This window comes from Protopterus annectens, chromosome 6.part0, assembly GCF_019279795.1.
Source record: "Protopterus annectens isolate FY-2018-M chromosome 6.part0, PAN1.0, whole genome shotgun sequence".
In the NCBI taxonomy this organism is placed as follows: Eukaryota; Metazoa; Chordata; order Ceratodontiformes; family Protopteridae; genus Protopterus; species Protopterus annectens.
This window is the reverse complement of record NC_056737.1, coordinates 320,392,525-320,405,032: the sequence shown is the minus strand read 5'-3', so window position 1 is coordinate 320,405,032 and position 12,508 is coordinate 320,392,525. Positions and strand designations below refer to the sequence as shown.

The 12,508-nt window shown below is 35.4% G+C and overlaps 1 protein-coding gene across 4 annotated transcripts in view; it reads right to left on the bottom strand.

Annotated features, from left to right (window-relative positions):
* CAPN3 (calpain 3) overlaps nt 1–12,508 on the bottom strand; it is a 673,389-nt gene that overhangs the window by 129,437 nt on the left and 531,444 nt on the right. For all 4 annotated transcript variants that reach the window (XM_044074071.1, XM_044074072.1, XM_044074073.1 and 1 more), the window contains one exon: nt 10,071–10,128. In XM_044074071.1, coding sequence (XP_043930006.1) covers nt 10,071–10,128 — 58 coding nt within the window. The remainder of the gene's footprint in view (nt 1–10,070; nt 10,129–12,508) is intronic.

Below are 12,508 nucleotides of genomic sequence, written 5' to 3'. Positions count from 1 at the left end.
AGCTGTTTATCTCCTTTGCCAAAAGTAATTTCGGAAAGTCAGTTTCTAAAGTTTCTCTCTCTCGATGGATCTTGAGTTGTATTCTTTTAGCATATCAGAGCTCGGGGAGGCCTGCACCTCAAGGAGTCCATGCTCATTCTACTAGGGCCGTTGCCACTTCTGCGGCCTTTCAAGCTAGGGTTCCACTGGATGACATTTGTTCCGCAGCTACTTGGGCTTCATCTCACACCGTTATCAGCCACTATAAAATAGATGTTGTTTCCCGAGGTAGGGCGTCCTTTGGCTCTGCGGTGCTCCGGAATATCCTTCCATGAAGGCCACCCAAGATTTAGGTAGCTGGGGACTCTGTCCCACAGGTTGCTGACAAATGAAGTTCCTACTTCAGATTAAGAAGTTATGTACTCACCATAACGTTCCATCTGAGTAGGTATCTTCATGTGTCTGCAACCATCCCCCCCTCCTTCCCCCTGACCGATATGATCGTTATTGTGTTATTAGCATATGTTCCCATTGGGACACCTTTTATCTGCTGTGCTATGTGGCAAACTTGATCTGAGGTCAGTTAGGGTAGGCAGGGGATTATGGGCAAGGGGAGGAGCTAGGAGCTCAGATCTATGCTATGATAGAAGTTGCCGGCTCAGATCCGAGATCGGATCCGTATCCCACAGGTTGCAGACAAATGAAGATACCTACTCAGATGGAACGTTATGGTGAGTACATAACTTCTTAATCTGGGCATACACTGATTTTATATATCATTTGATAAGCATGAACAATTTTTCTCATTTTCCTGTCCAACTGATCCAATAACTTTTAGGGCTAGTCAATCACCTCACAACTGTAAGTTACAACAGGAAGAGCAAATTGGTTTATAGCTTAGACTTTGTTCTAGATGTCAGGGCTGCTTTCTGTATTCATTTTAATCTTCAGAAATAATCCTTACTGAATTTTGTTCACATTTGTTCATACTTTACTGTTGATTCTTCATCGGTTTTCAAATATTTACACACCCCTTCCTGCTCATGATCCATTATATCACATTCCTGCTACAGACTGATATTCTCTTGGTGCTGCAGCTTTCTGCTTTAAATGTTGCTTTTGCACATTTATCAAGATCAAATGACATTCTCATATCATCTGAGAAAGTCTTGACCAATTGCAGTTGTGCTTTCAGCTCCTCATTTGATGAAATATAGTTTTAAATCATCCACAAAAAGATGAGAAGTCTTTACACTTTCTTGTTTTCTAGGAGCCAAACTGTAACCACGACCTAATCTATTAAGTCAACAGCTTAATGGGTAAGGGGAAGATAACAGAGGAGTGGTGACAAACAGTCACCCTGGAATATCCCCCTTTGAATTTTGATCCCTGGGATATTTATTTCTCCTTAATCATGGCTTAGCTGCAAAGTGATTTGCCACTGTTTCATGGTCACTGTAATGTAATTGATCAATGTATGGTGTATCTTATAAATTTGTAAGCGCCCCTTTATCCATGAATGTGGGATGCTGTCAAATGCCTTTTTGTAATCTATTCATGTCATACTTCGATTCTTACCCTTTTTTGCAATTTTCCATTATGACTTTATCAAAAAATGATCCTCTGTTTTATATGACTTTCTTTTGTTAGCCTTCTCTTCTACTGCCATGACTGAGTTACTTCCAAATGACTATAAACTCTTTTGGCATCACTTCCAATATATAGTTTATACATCGCCGGAAGGCAAGTTATTGGTCTATAGTTTTTAGGATAGCTTGCAGGTTCACTCTTAAGGAGGAGTATTGTTTTTCCTGTTGTTAATCAGGTTGGTGCCTGTTCGGCATGTGCATACAAGTAGTTCTTACTCAGGGCTAAATCTTCATGTAAGGATGCTAATATTTTTAGCCAGAAGTTAAGTACTGCATCTGGGCCTAGGGTTTTCCAATTGGAAACTTTTCTTAATATTGTTTCAATTTCTCTGGCTATTACCTCATCCCATTTCATATAATGTACATTTGAATTTCTTACTGTTTTGTTTACTTCTTCTATCCATTCAGTGTCTTTGTTATGTTCCTCGGGGTCTTCATAAATATTTCTGCAATTTATATATACATTTTTCTGGTGATGTTTCGATTCCTTTTGTTTTGTTCCTTGATTCTCTATAAAACTTTTTTGAGTCAACAATGGATTGCTTATTTTGTACTTTTTCTTTACATTTATCTGCATTTATTCTAAGCTTTTCTGCCTGTGCTGATATCTTTAGTTAATTATTTGCAATAGTGTGCAATAGATCCTGGTCTGTTTTAATACTGCACATTGCCTTTATCATGTCTATCTTTCTAAGTATTTTTGTTGATCTGTTCCCTCTCCTTTACTCTCCTAAAAGTGACACTTCTTGTGCTGATTGCTTTATAGTTTTCTTTATTCAGTACTTCTATGATCGCATTTGATTTCTTCCCTTCCTTTCCCTTATTGCCCTAGTGTTTTTGTGGTAAGACTTTATCTGTTATTAATTTTAGCTGCACATTACATATCCTATTTACTTCTGTTATACCACACAAATTTCTGTTAATAGTCTTGGTTACTGTGTTCATTTGTTTTATCAGAATTCTAACATTTTGGGTCTTATTGACTTTCTGTAATATATTTCTTTCATTGATCTTAATTTGTCTATCCATATCTATTAAATCAAGCAACAATTCCCTTAGATCATTTTCTTCTAAACTGAGGACACATTTTCTTGTTCTCTGTTTCCTGTGAACATTCTACAAACACTTCCAGAACATCTTCCTGTGACATATTCTCTTCAGCTGCATCCTGCATCATCCCTTGTTTTTTCATATGGGAACTCACTGGGCAATCACTCCCTAACATTGATTGTGTCAGAGTTGCCAATGTTTCCTGCTCCTTCCCTTACTATGCAACTCTAACAGAACTTTTGTACTGGCTTCCTTCTGAAGGCTCCAGAGTATCTTCATGTGGCAAAATGATCAGATTCTTCCCATTCCACAGGTTTCTTCTTAATTTAGGGATGCACTGTTCCATTGTGCTGTGACATTACCAGAGCTGGAGTTTCTACATTAAATCCTTCACTTCACAGGTAATCCATAACTTCATTTTTTATTTCTTTAACTTCTCTATTGCTAATCCTGTTTTCTACTTTTCCCTTTGTTTTCTTATTTTTTATATTGTGAAATTTTCCATATCCAGATGCCTTTACCTCTGCTTTTCTTCAAATACCTTTAGTGTTGCTTTTTTGTATTGATTAGTTTTGTCTTCTCCTTTGCATAAATATTGTACCACATTAAATCTCTTTTTCTTTCTCATGTCCATATTTCTTCTTCTTCAGATGTCTCCCACTCCACCTGTTTCTTTTTAATTTGGAGACTTGTTCCATCATGCTGTGACATAACCTGAGTTAGACTTTCTATACTAAATCCTTCACTTTGCAGGCATTCCACAGCTTCAGTTTCTATTTTTTAAATTTTAAATTCTACTTTATTAATCTTCTGTTCTACATTCCCCTTTGTGATCTTATTTTATGTATTGTGACATTTTCCATATTTGGATGCATTTGCCTGTATTTCTCTTCAAATATATTTGGAGCTGGAACTTCCAAGATAACTGCACATTGAGTAACAGCTTCATTCTAGCTCACCGGGTGTGGAGAAAGAAATTCACAGAGAAGGCCAGTAGATTTTTGTGTTTATGAGTAAACTGCAGTAACTGACTAGTAAGTGTACTGCCTTGATGCCAGGAAAAAAGAAATGCAGAGGACTGGGAAAAATCAGCTACATAAAGTGGGGAAGAAACACTGACTAGGGAAAGTTCTGCAGCTGTTCAGCAAAAAGCAATGCAACCTCCAGACATGACATCCAGTAACCTCCAGTAAGATATAAGACAACTGCACACAGACATGGTTGAAATAAATTAAACGCAGGTGGAGTATATCAACAGAAACAACAAAAGGCTGGAAAAAATGGAAGAAGCTTTAAACAGATATTCAGATGAGGTGATAAAGCTCATAAAACCAGAGGATGAAATGAAGAAAAGGCTGGTTGAATATGAAGCTGCTCAGGAAGAGAAGTTTCAAAAAATAATAGAATTACAGGACAGAGCACATCCAGAGAACTTGATATTTTCAGCTATACCAGAGAAGCTGGAAGGAACAGACTGCATTAATTTTATGAAAGCACAAATACGCATCTAAACTGGTATTCCACAGCAGAAGTTTTTAGTTGAAAGGGCACATCATGTGTATGCTCCAAACCTGGCTATGAGAAGGCAACCTAGACCTTTAACAGCAAAGATGCAATCCTACCAGTAGAAGTACAAAGTGCTAAAAGTGGGACACAGCAGAGTGTTTGTGGAGAATGATTACTCATTGTACACCATGTAGAAGAGGAGTAAATTTATTCCACTATTCAGGGAATGTTGAGACACAGGTGTGATATTCAAACTGCTGTACCCAGCTGTCTTCAAGGTATTCTTCCCTGGAGGGACAAAATCTTTTTTTGATGTAGTATGTGCTAAGGAGGAAATACTAAAGTTTGTCCAACAAAAAGTGACCTGTGAAACAGAAGGAGATTCTGCTTCTTGTTCTTCTGGTAACAAAGACCACACAGAGATACTGTACCTGAGAAACCCTTTTCACTGTTTCAATGGAAAATGGAGGGAAGGAAAGGAGCATGAGAGTTGACTAGATGAATCAAGAGGACATTGGAAATAAAACAGAGATAGGATTTGGGAGATGGAGATGAACAGTAATGCAGCTAATAGCTTAATGTTGGATTACAATGCAATAATTATATTTGTGAAATACAACAGAATAAGAAAATCTGGAAGTATTGGACTTTTCCAGAATTTACTGGAGTTGTGGGGGACTCTAAAGTATATGCCCTACTTCATGTCATTAATGTTCAGAAAAATGCTTTTGGGGAGGGGGAGATGGGGAAAGTTAACTGCAAGTAAAGAAAACATTTTTTCTTAATAGTACTATTTTTGTGGTATATGGTTTTCTTTGCATGCTATAAAGTTTTTCAGTTATTTTAAGTGTAATGGAGATTGTACAGAAGTGCTGCTGTTCTTTTTTCCATTTTCTTTCTCCCTTCTCTCTCTTCTTGTTCAGTTTTAAGAAATGTAGATAGTGCATTGTAAAAACAAAGCCTGGTTAAAAGAACATGACAAAAGAAAAATGAATGTGCTTTTCCTCATTCTTGCATGGGGGAATGACTGAATTAAGGACCTTAGATTGATTTAGTAACAAGTTTTAACAGAAAGCAAGTAAATGAAAAAAGAATATTGAGTATAATGAAGCTTTTTTTCTAGCAAATGAATGTATGCTTAGTAGCAATTCTGTATCTGGCCTTCATGTCTCCATGGAAACAGCCTCATAAAGAGAAATTGACTGTCTGATTCTCATGTCTCCATGAAGACAATCTGATAAAGAGAAATTGGTTACAGGCTGAAGGAGAATATTGGCTGGGGAAAAAAAGAGAAACTGGTTAGGAGATAATGTTCTCTGAAAGCATTCACTGGTTTTCCCAGCTGGGAGAGCTATAAAGGACAGACAAAACCAGTTAGCACTTAGTAGAAGCACAGACTGCACCATACGTCTTAGCATGGATAACCTTTCTTTTAGGTTATCTCAAGTCTATGAGTGCAGCTGTCACTTTGGGACATTTGTTCCTATTAGGAAGGTACAACTTCAATATTTGAAGATGTACATAGTTTTGTGTGTTAGTGTTACATTTAATAGGTTTTAGGGGATATTGAGGGTTTGTTTGTTGTTTGTTTGAGGGCTTTCAATAAAACAGAAAAGTTTTGTACAATGTGGCATAGGCCTGAATGGATATGACAAGAAATGTAACAAAAGTTGGAACTAGATATTCAACAAAAAAGGTGTTATAAAAGATGGAAATAATATTTTTTAATACAATGATGCTTTCTGTAATGTCTTTAAATGTCAATGGTATCACAGATAAATACAAAAAGAAAGAATAGTGAACTATATAAAAAATGGAGAGTGCAAATTGCTATGTTACAGGAGACACACTTGGAAAAAACTGAACATGTGAATTTGATAAAGAAAGGTTTCCAGGATGGTTATTCAGGGGAATATCTGGGGAAAAGGAAAAGAAGGGTACTTATAAGAGGATCAAAAAGATAATAATGGCAGATTTGTAGTGGTGAGGGACTACTGGCAAAGGAGGAGGATTACACTGACATGTATTTATATTCCACCTAAAATGCTATAATGGAGCTTAAGAAAATTCTTCTAGAAACAATCAGTTTTCAGAAAGGAATATTACTTACAGGTGAGGACTGGAATTTGACTTGCAATAGTGAAGATTTGTCTGGGGGGGCCCAGAAGGGAAAGTATAGCAAGGAAATTAGATTTTTGAATACATTTATGAGAATATTTGACATGGAAGATGTGAATTCAGTAATAAGAGTCTGCAGTGAGATTACATATTATTCCCCAAGATATAAAAAGTGGGCTAGGCTAAACAGAATTTACATTTCACAGGAGCATGTCCATTTAATTGAAGGTCTTGATATGCACCCAATAACTATTTCAGATCATGTACCAATAATAGCTAAAATAAAACACAGGGTAATGAAATAAAAATGAGACACTGGCACTTTCCCACCCATCTGTTGAAAAGAGAAGAATTTAAGGAATGGGTAGTAGAGGATAAAAATTGCTATTGAAAATATAGCTAGGGAGTAGGATAAAATTAAGGTGGAGTTTAAAAATTGGGTAGAAATAAAAGGAGCTATGGTTAAGAAGTAACAAGAATTGTTTAGAGGGACTGATGAATGTTAAAGTATTGCAGAATAGGGGGAATCTCACCGAACAAGAATAGGATAAACTGCAGAATGCTAAGCATAAAATAAGGGTTTACCTTGATAATATATACAAGTTTAGAAACATTGCTGTTAAGCAACTGTTTTTTGATAATAACACTAGAGCACAAAAACTTTTAGCACAAGGAATCAGTCATATATATATAGCAATATATGTGATATAATGTTTGTAAACGTGAACTTGTTAAAACATTTGATTACTTTTATATAAATGCAAAACTGCCTATGTCACAAATGTTATTCAATAAAGGTGTTTAAAAAATATCTTTGGAGTTGCTTTGTTTGTATTGATTAGGTTGGCTTTCTTCATTGCATGAATATTTCACTATATCAGATCTCTCTTTCTTTCCCATGCCATGTTTCTTTTTTATAACTTTCAAAAAATTCTAGGTTTTGTTCTTGATATTTTCAGAAATCCTCAGTAGCTTCTTTTTCTAAACAGCCCAAACTTTCTTTGTCAATATAATGTTTTTCTTGGTTCTGCTGTATTAATGAAGACAAACATTCATTTGAAGCTGTTGGCAGTTTTCCTTGTGCAAGTATTTTTCTTTCCTCTAATTTCTATCTTAATCTTTTTGAGAGTCTTCTATCTTGAAGTTCTGGGCTTCTTGCATAATAGTAGCAATACATAATTTCTTTCTTATCCTCAGTAGTCCATTCTATCATCTTTATGACCCTTTTTCAGCCCATCAGTTTTTGTGTTTTTGTGGACTCCTATTTCCTTCTACAACAGAGTAATTCTCCCCTGAGCCTGGCCTAACCCCATTGTAGGAATGTTTCTATATCTTGAGGATTCTACTTAGTCATTTTTTCAAGTCCCGGCATCAGTGTGCATACCAGGATTGGGCACATTTTTATCATGTGACTTGTGCACCCAGCTGTCTTTTTTTTACATTTTTTAATCAACTTCTGTCTATGATGTATGCTACATAAAATAAAGTCGATATATGAGTGTTGTCTTGGTGATATTTTGTGAAAAAAAAAAAAAAAGGTCTACCTTTTGGAGGTACTTACCAAGTCTTTGAGGATGAATTCAATTCCAGCAATACTATTCTCCTTTGCTTGCTGATTTTATTATCCCTCCATTCAGACTCTTAAACCTGTGTAACTCTTCATGCGATGGAATGAAATGCACACCTTACACAAGGTTAGGGGCAGGTGTTAGGGGACGAGGGTTGTTAATAAAAATACTACTATTAAAGATTGTTGGTTATGCATAATGGGTGTGTTTTATATGAGTTGCTCAGCACAGACTGAATCTGACTAATGTCGACCTCAGTAATGTTGACCCACTTTAGTCAATATATACAGATGGTTGACAGGTAGGTGAGACTGACAGTCCCCAGGGTAGGGGGATAGTGTGATCTCAGAGTTAGTATATATACTTACCAGGGAGTGTGGGGCACAGGGGGGGGTTTCCCCCCTGAAAAAATCACTTTATTTTCTTTTATATGCTCCTAGGATTAGCCTTGGGGCATGCACTGTAGCATATCTATGTAAGTATGTCAAAATTAAGCATGTCAACATTTGCAAGGATCAACTGTTAACAGTAGATCTGTTTTATTCACAGTCAGCAAAGGAAGAAATTGGTGATGATGACAGACTTGATACAAAAGAGAATAGGTGCAAAAACAGATGTCGATGAGTAACTTCAGCTTATCTCTGGAATATTAGATGTGATTGAGATAATTACTGTTGGTACAGTGGAAGAGATAAGTCATGCATAAAGGGTAGATATGTCACCACAAAAGTACTTTATTGTTAAACTGTTCTTTACTAATGCATGGGAGGTGGTGATAAACACTGGACCACAAATGAAGATGCTAGTTCTACTGCACTCTGTTCAATGTTTCATTGTGTAAAAAGCTGAAGATCTGGGTTTGAATCCTGTCATCTTACCCATGGTTTGCCACTAAACAAGTCACTTAACGTCTTTGTCTGACAATGTAGTGTGGGTGTTTAAAACTGTTCTGTAATAATGACTTTATCCTGTAGCATATAATTCCCCAGTTTCTACTTGCACACTTTTTCTTAGTCAGGAAAAAGTCACATAAGCATGGCCTTCTCCTGAAAAGAAGAATCCTGGTGACTTTTCTCAGGTCCTTGAATGAATTCAGTGAAACTTATGCCCATATTCTTAGCATTGTTATATTCATTTAAGATGGGTTTCAGACTTCACCAAGGCTCTATCTTGTCAGAGTTCCTGTTTTTTTTATTTTGATGGACAGGGAGTATGAACATGCAGCTGTAGCTGGGGTGGTATCCAGCCTGGTGGCATCTTTCTTGCTTGAGGATAACAGTGATCTTGTAAGTCTCATCTGACTATGACTTCTTACATGCGTGATTAGCTTCTAAGGAAAAAGTGGCTAGAAAGAAAATCAGCACCTCCAAATCTTGGGCCATGATGGTCCCCCAGAAAAGACCTTCTTTCTCTTTAGAGGTGGAGAGGACAGCTACCCTCAGGGTGTTGTTAAGTGTAATGGGAGGAGATGACATGACACAGATAAATGTAGTGAGACAGTAACGTCAGCCTTGCTAATGTTATTCAGGTAGGAGTTGAGATCTCGATAAAACTTTTCATTGACCCTTCATTCTATATCTCCCTCCTCACCTGTGGTCATAAGATGTAAGTAGTGACTAAAGGAACAAGCTCACGGGTTCAAAAAGTGAAGGCAAAGTTTTTCTATAGGGTTAGTGTGCATTCTGTCTATGATACGGTGAGAAGACTGGTGATGAGGTCAGATTAGAGTTATGGCTTATTCAGACACTGGAGTGACAAATGAGGCATCTTATTGGGATAAAGAATGGATGTCTCTCACTTTATGTTATTCTTGGCATGACCCACAGGTTTGAGGTCCTGGAGCAGACTCAAAACATGCTAGAGGGATTGTATTTCTTTTAAATGCCCAGCCAAAGCTTGCTGATCCCACAGATGGGAATCATCTGCTTGTCTGAAAACACTTCAGTCAGCAGCATTTGCCATTATAAAGTCACTGAATTTTCTTTGTGTGCATGTTTTACTGACTGAATGTGGTCATGACAACATTCATACAACAGATATGAATGGTGAATGTTTTCAAGTGGTATGCAAATGCTATTCTCTTTATGAAATTAGACTCCATCATATACTTTCAGATTATATTTTATGAAGTTTTGCATGCAGATAACCTAATCTGCAAAAGAAATAAAGAACATCAAAACAATTAGTGTATATTACTTACGTTTCGAAACAACTTTGTTAAGAACAGACTGGAGCTCATAGGAACTGATTTCCATGTCCTGCATGAAAATAAAATTAAAATAAAATAAGCTAATAAAAATACAGGTACTTAACAGAATAACAAGAATTATTGATACTAGCTCTAGTACACTTCTTATACTTGGTAAAAATCAGTTGCCTCTAGCTGGTTATGCTGTTTTACATTTTACTTTAGCCAGATAAACTCCTTGCTCCCATTCTAAATCTATGTTTACATTTTAAAATTAAAATATTTAAAAAGTATTGTCATTTCCCTGTTTGTTTCACACCACTCCAAATTTCCATTTTGTAAATGCCTTTGATATAATGAGCAGAAAGAGTCTGACTCTTTTTTAAATTCTTAAATTAAAATTTTCGGCTAGTAGATTATGTGCATCTGTCTTTCTTCCTTATTCCTTACAGAGGAAAACTACCATCTATGTACTCGGTGAAGGTATTAAGCCCACCTCTTCACAAAGTAATTTTTCTTTTCTTTAAAGTAGTCCCTATACTGCTCAATTTAAAGAAACGTAATGTAATTATTCCTTCCTGTTTCCTGTCTGTAACTGATTCTGCACTTTCCTTTTGCGCTACTTCATGTTTCTGTGATATTTTGCATTAATTCCTTTGGAAATTTTCTCAAGTATTTGCTAAACATTGAGGATAACTGCTTATTGAGGATGGGGGAAAACATTGGCCTACTGTCTCATACTGCTAGCAAAAGCAAGCAGTAAAACAGTTTTCTTACCAAAAAACAAAAAAGGAAAGGACATACAAGCTTGTTTGCCCCCTGGCAACTATTAAAAATTAAAAGTAGTGAAAAAGGAATATACTAACACTATTTCCAAAGGTGCTGAAAGAAAGCAGTATTTCATGACATTGACACTGTAACCAAAGCAGGTCAGATTCTAGGGAAGAAACTTTAACGTAAAACACATTTTATGTCTCTCACCTTTGCAATAATTTGCAGTAGAATAAGCTGCAAAGTATTTCTAATCTCACAGAGTGATATGAGGATATTAATACTATACAATAAACTGAAATATTATAGCACAAAACAGAACTGTGATGAAGTTTAAGGTGTTTGAACGAAAGCGCTAAATTGTTGTGTTTTATTTGCTGTGATTTATTAAAGAATTTGGGATTACACCTACGGACTACTTATTTCTGCTACTGGTGTTCTTTTTTTTTTTCAAAACAGGTTTATTGTTTTAACATACAAGAGAAATATCATAACAATTTTATACAAGTAATTAAAAATAGATATGATTATAACATTCAACAAAACAACTAAAGTATTTACAAAGACATCCACTACAATCAGATCAATTAATTAAACTAAAATACCATGCTATTGAAATTAGGATTTTTTTAACAAATTTTGTAAATTATCCCATACAATATAATAAAATGTTTTTCTAGTTGTTCTTGACCTAATTGTGTTTATTTCCATATGGCACACTATATTCATAACATTTTTAAATTCATTGAACGAAGGAGGTGTATCTGAAATCCAATTTCTGGTTATTATTTTCCTAGCCACTGCTAGAATAGACCATAACAAGGGAAGCTTAACCTTTTTAACACTTTGAGGTACAGGTGTGTTGAATAATATAAGAGATTTAGAAATAATTAAATTATCTGTAAAAAGAGCCTGCAAAAATTCATTAACTGACTTCCAGTATTCTTTCAATTTTATACAGTCATAAAACATATGAGCCCAGTCAGCATTGATTTCTACATTACATCTCTTACATAGATTATCTTTATTATTTATTTTATTCATCATCAAAGGTGTATAAAAAGATCTATGTAAAAATTTCCATGTATAAAGTCTCCAGACAATGGAAGACGTAGTTCTATAGGCAGATTCCAATATATATTGTTTATCTTGTTGATTTGGTGGGTCCCCATTAATAGAAGTGAAATAATTCCAGTATGTATCTACACTGTAAAAAGTTTCTTGTCTGATAATTTTATGTATGTATGAAACTTTACCTTTATCAGAAACTTTATGTTGTAAATTTAATATCAAGTAATCAATCAGTGTTGGAATAGATTCTTTAACTGTTATAGACATTAGATCTATTCTATCAATGAGATGTTGTCTAAAGGTCTGAACCTCTAACCAGCAAGTTTCTCTTAAATCAAATTCTTGTTTTAAGAAATCTAGATTTTTAACTTTATTATCAGATATCAACTGATACCAGTACTTTAGATCATTATCTATAGCTAAATGAGTTCCTTCAGAAGTAGATGACAAAAGCATACCCTGAGTATACATTATAGGGAATATAATAAAATTCCATTCCCTATACTTAGGGTGCATGAATATAAAGTTACGATAGCTAATAATAATATTTAATGGGTAACAAACCATATGTTTAGGTGTAATAGGTGAAGTACAAAATTCCTTTAGTA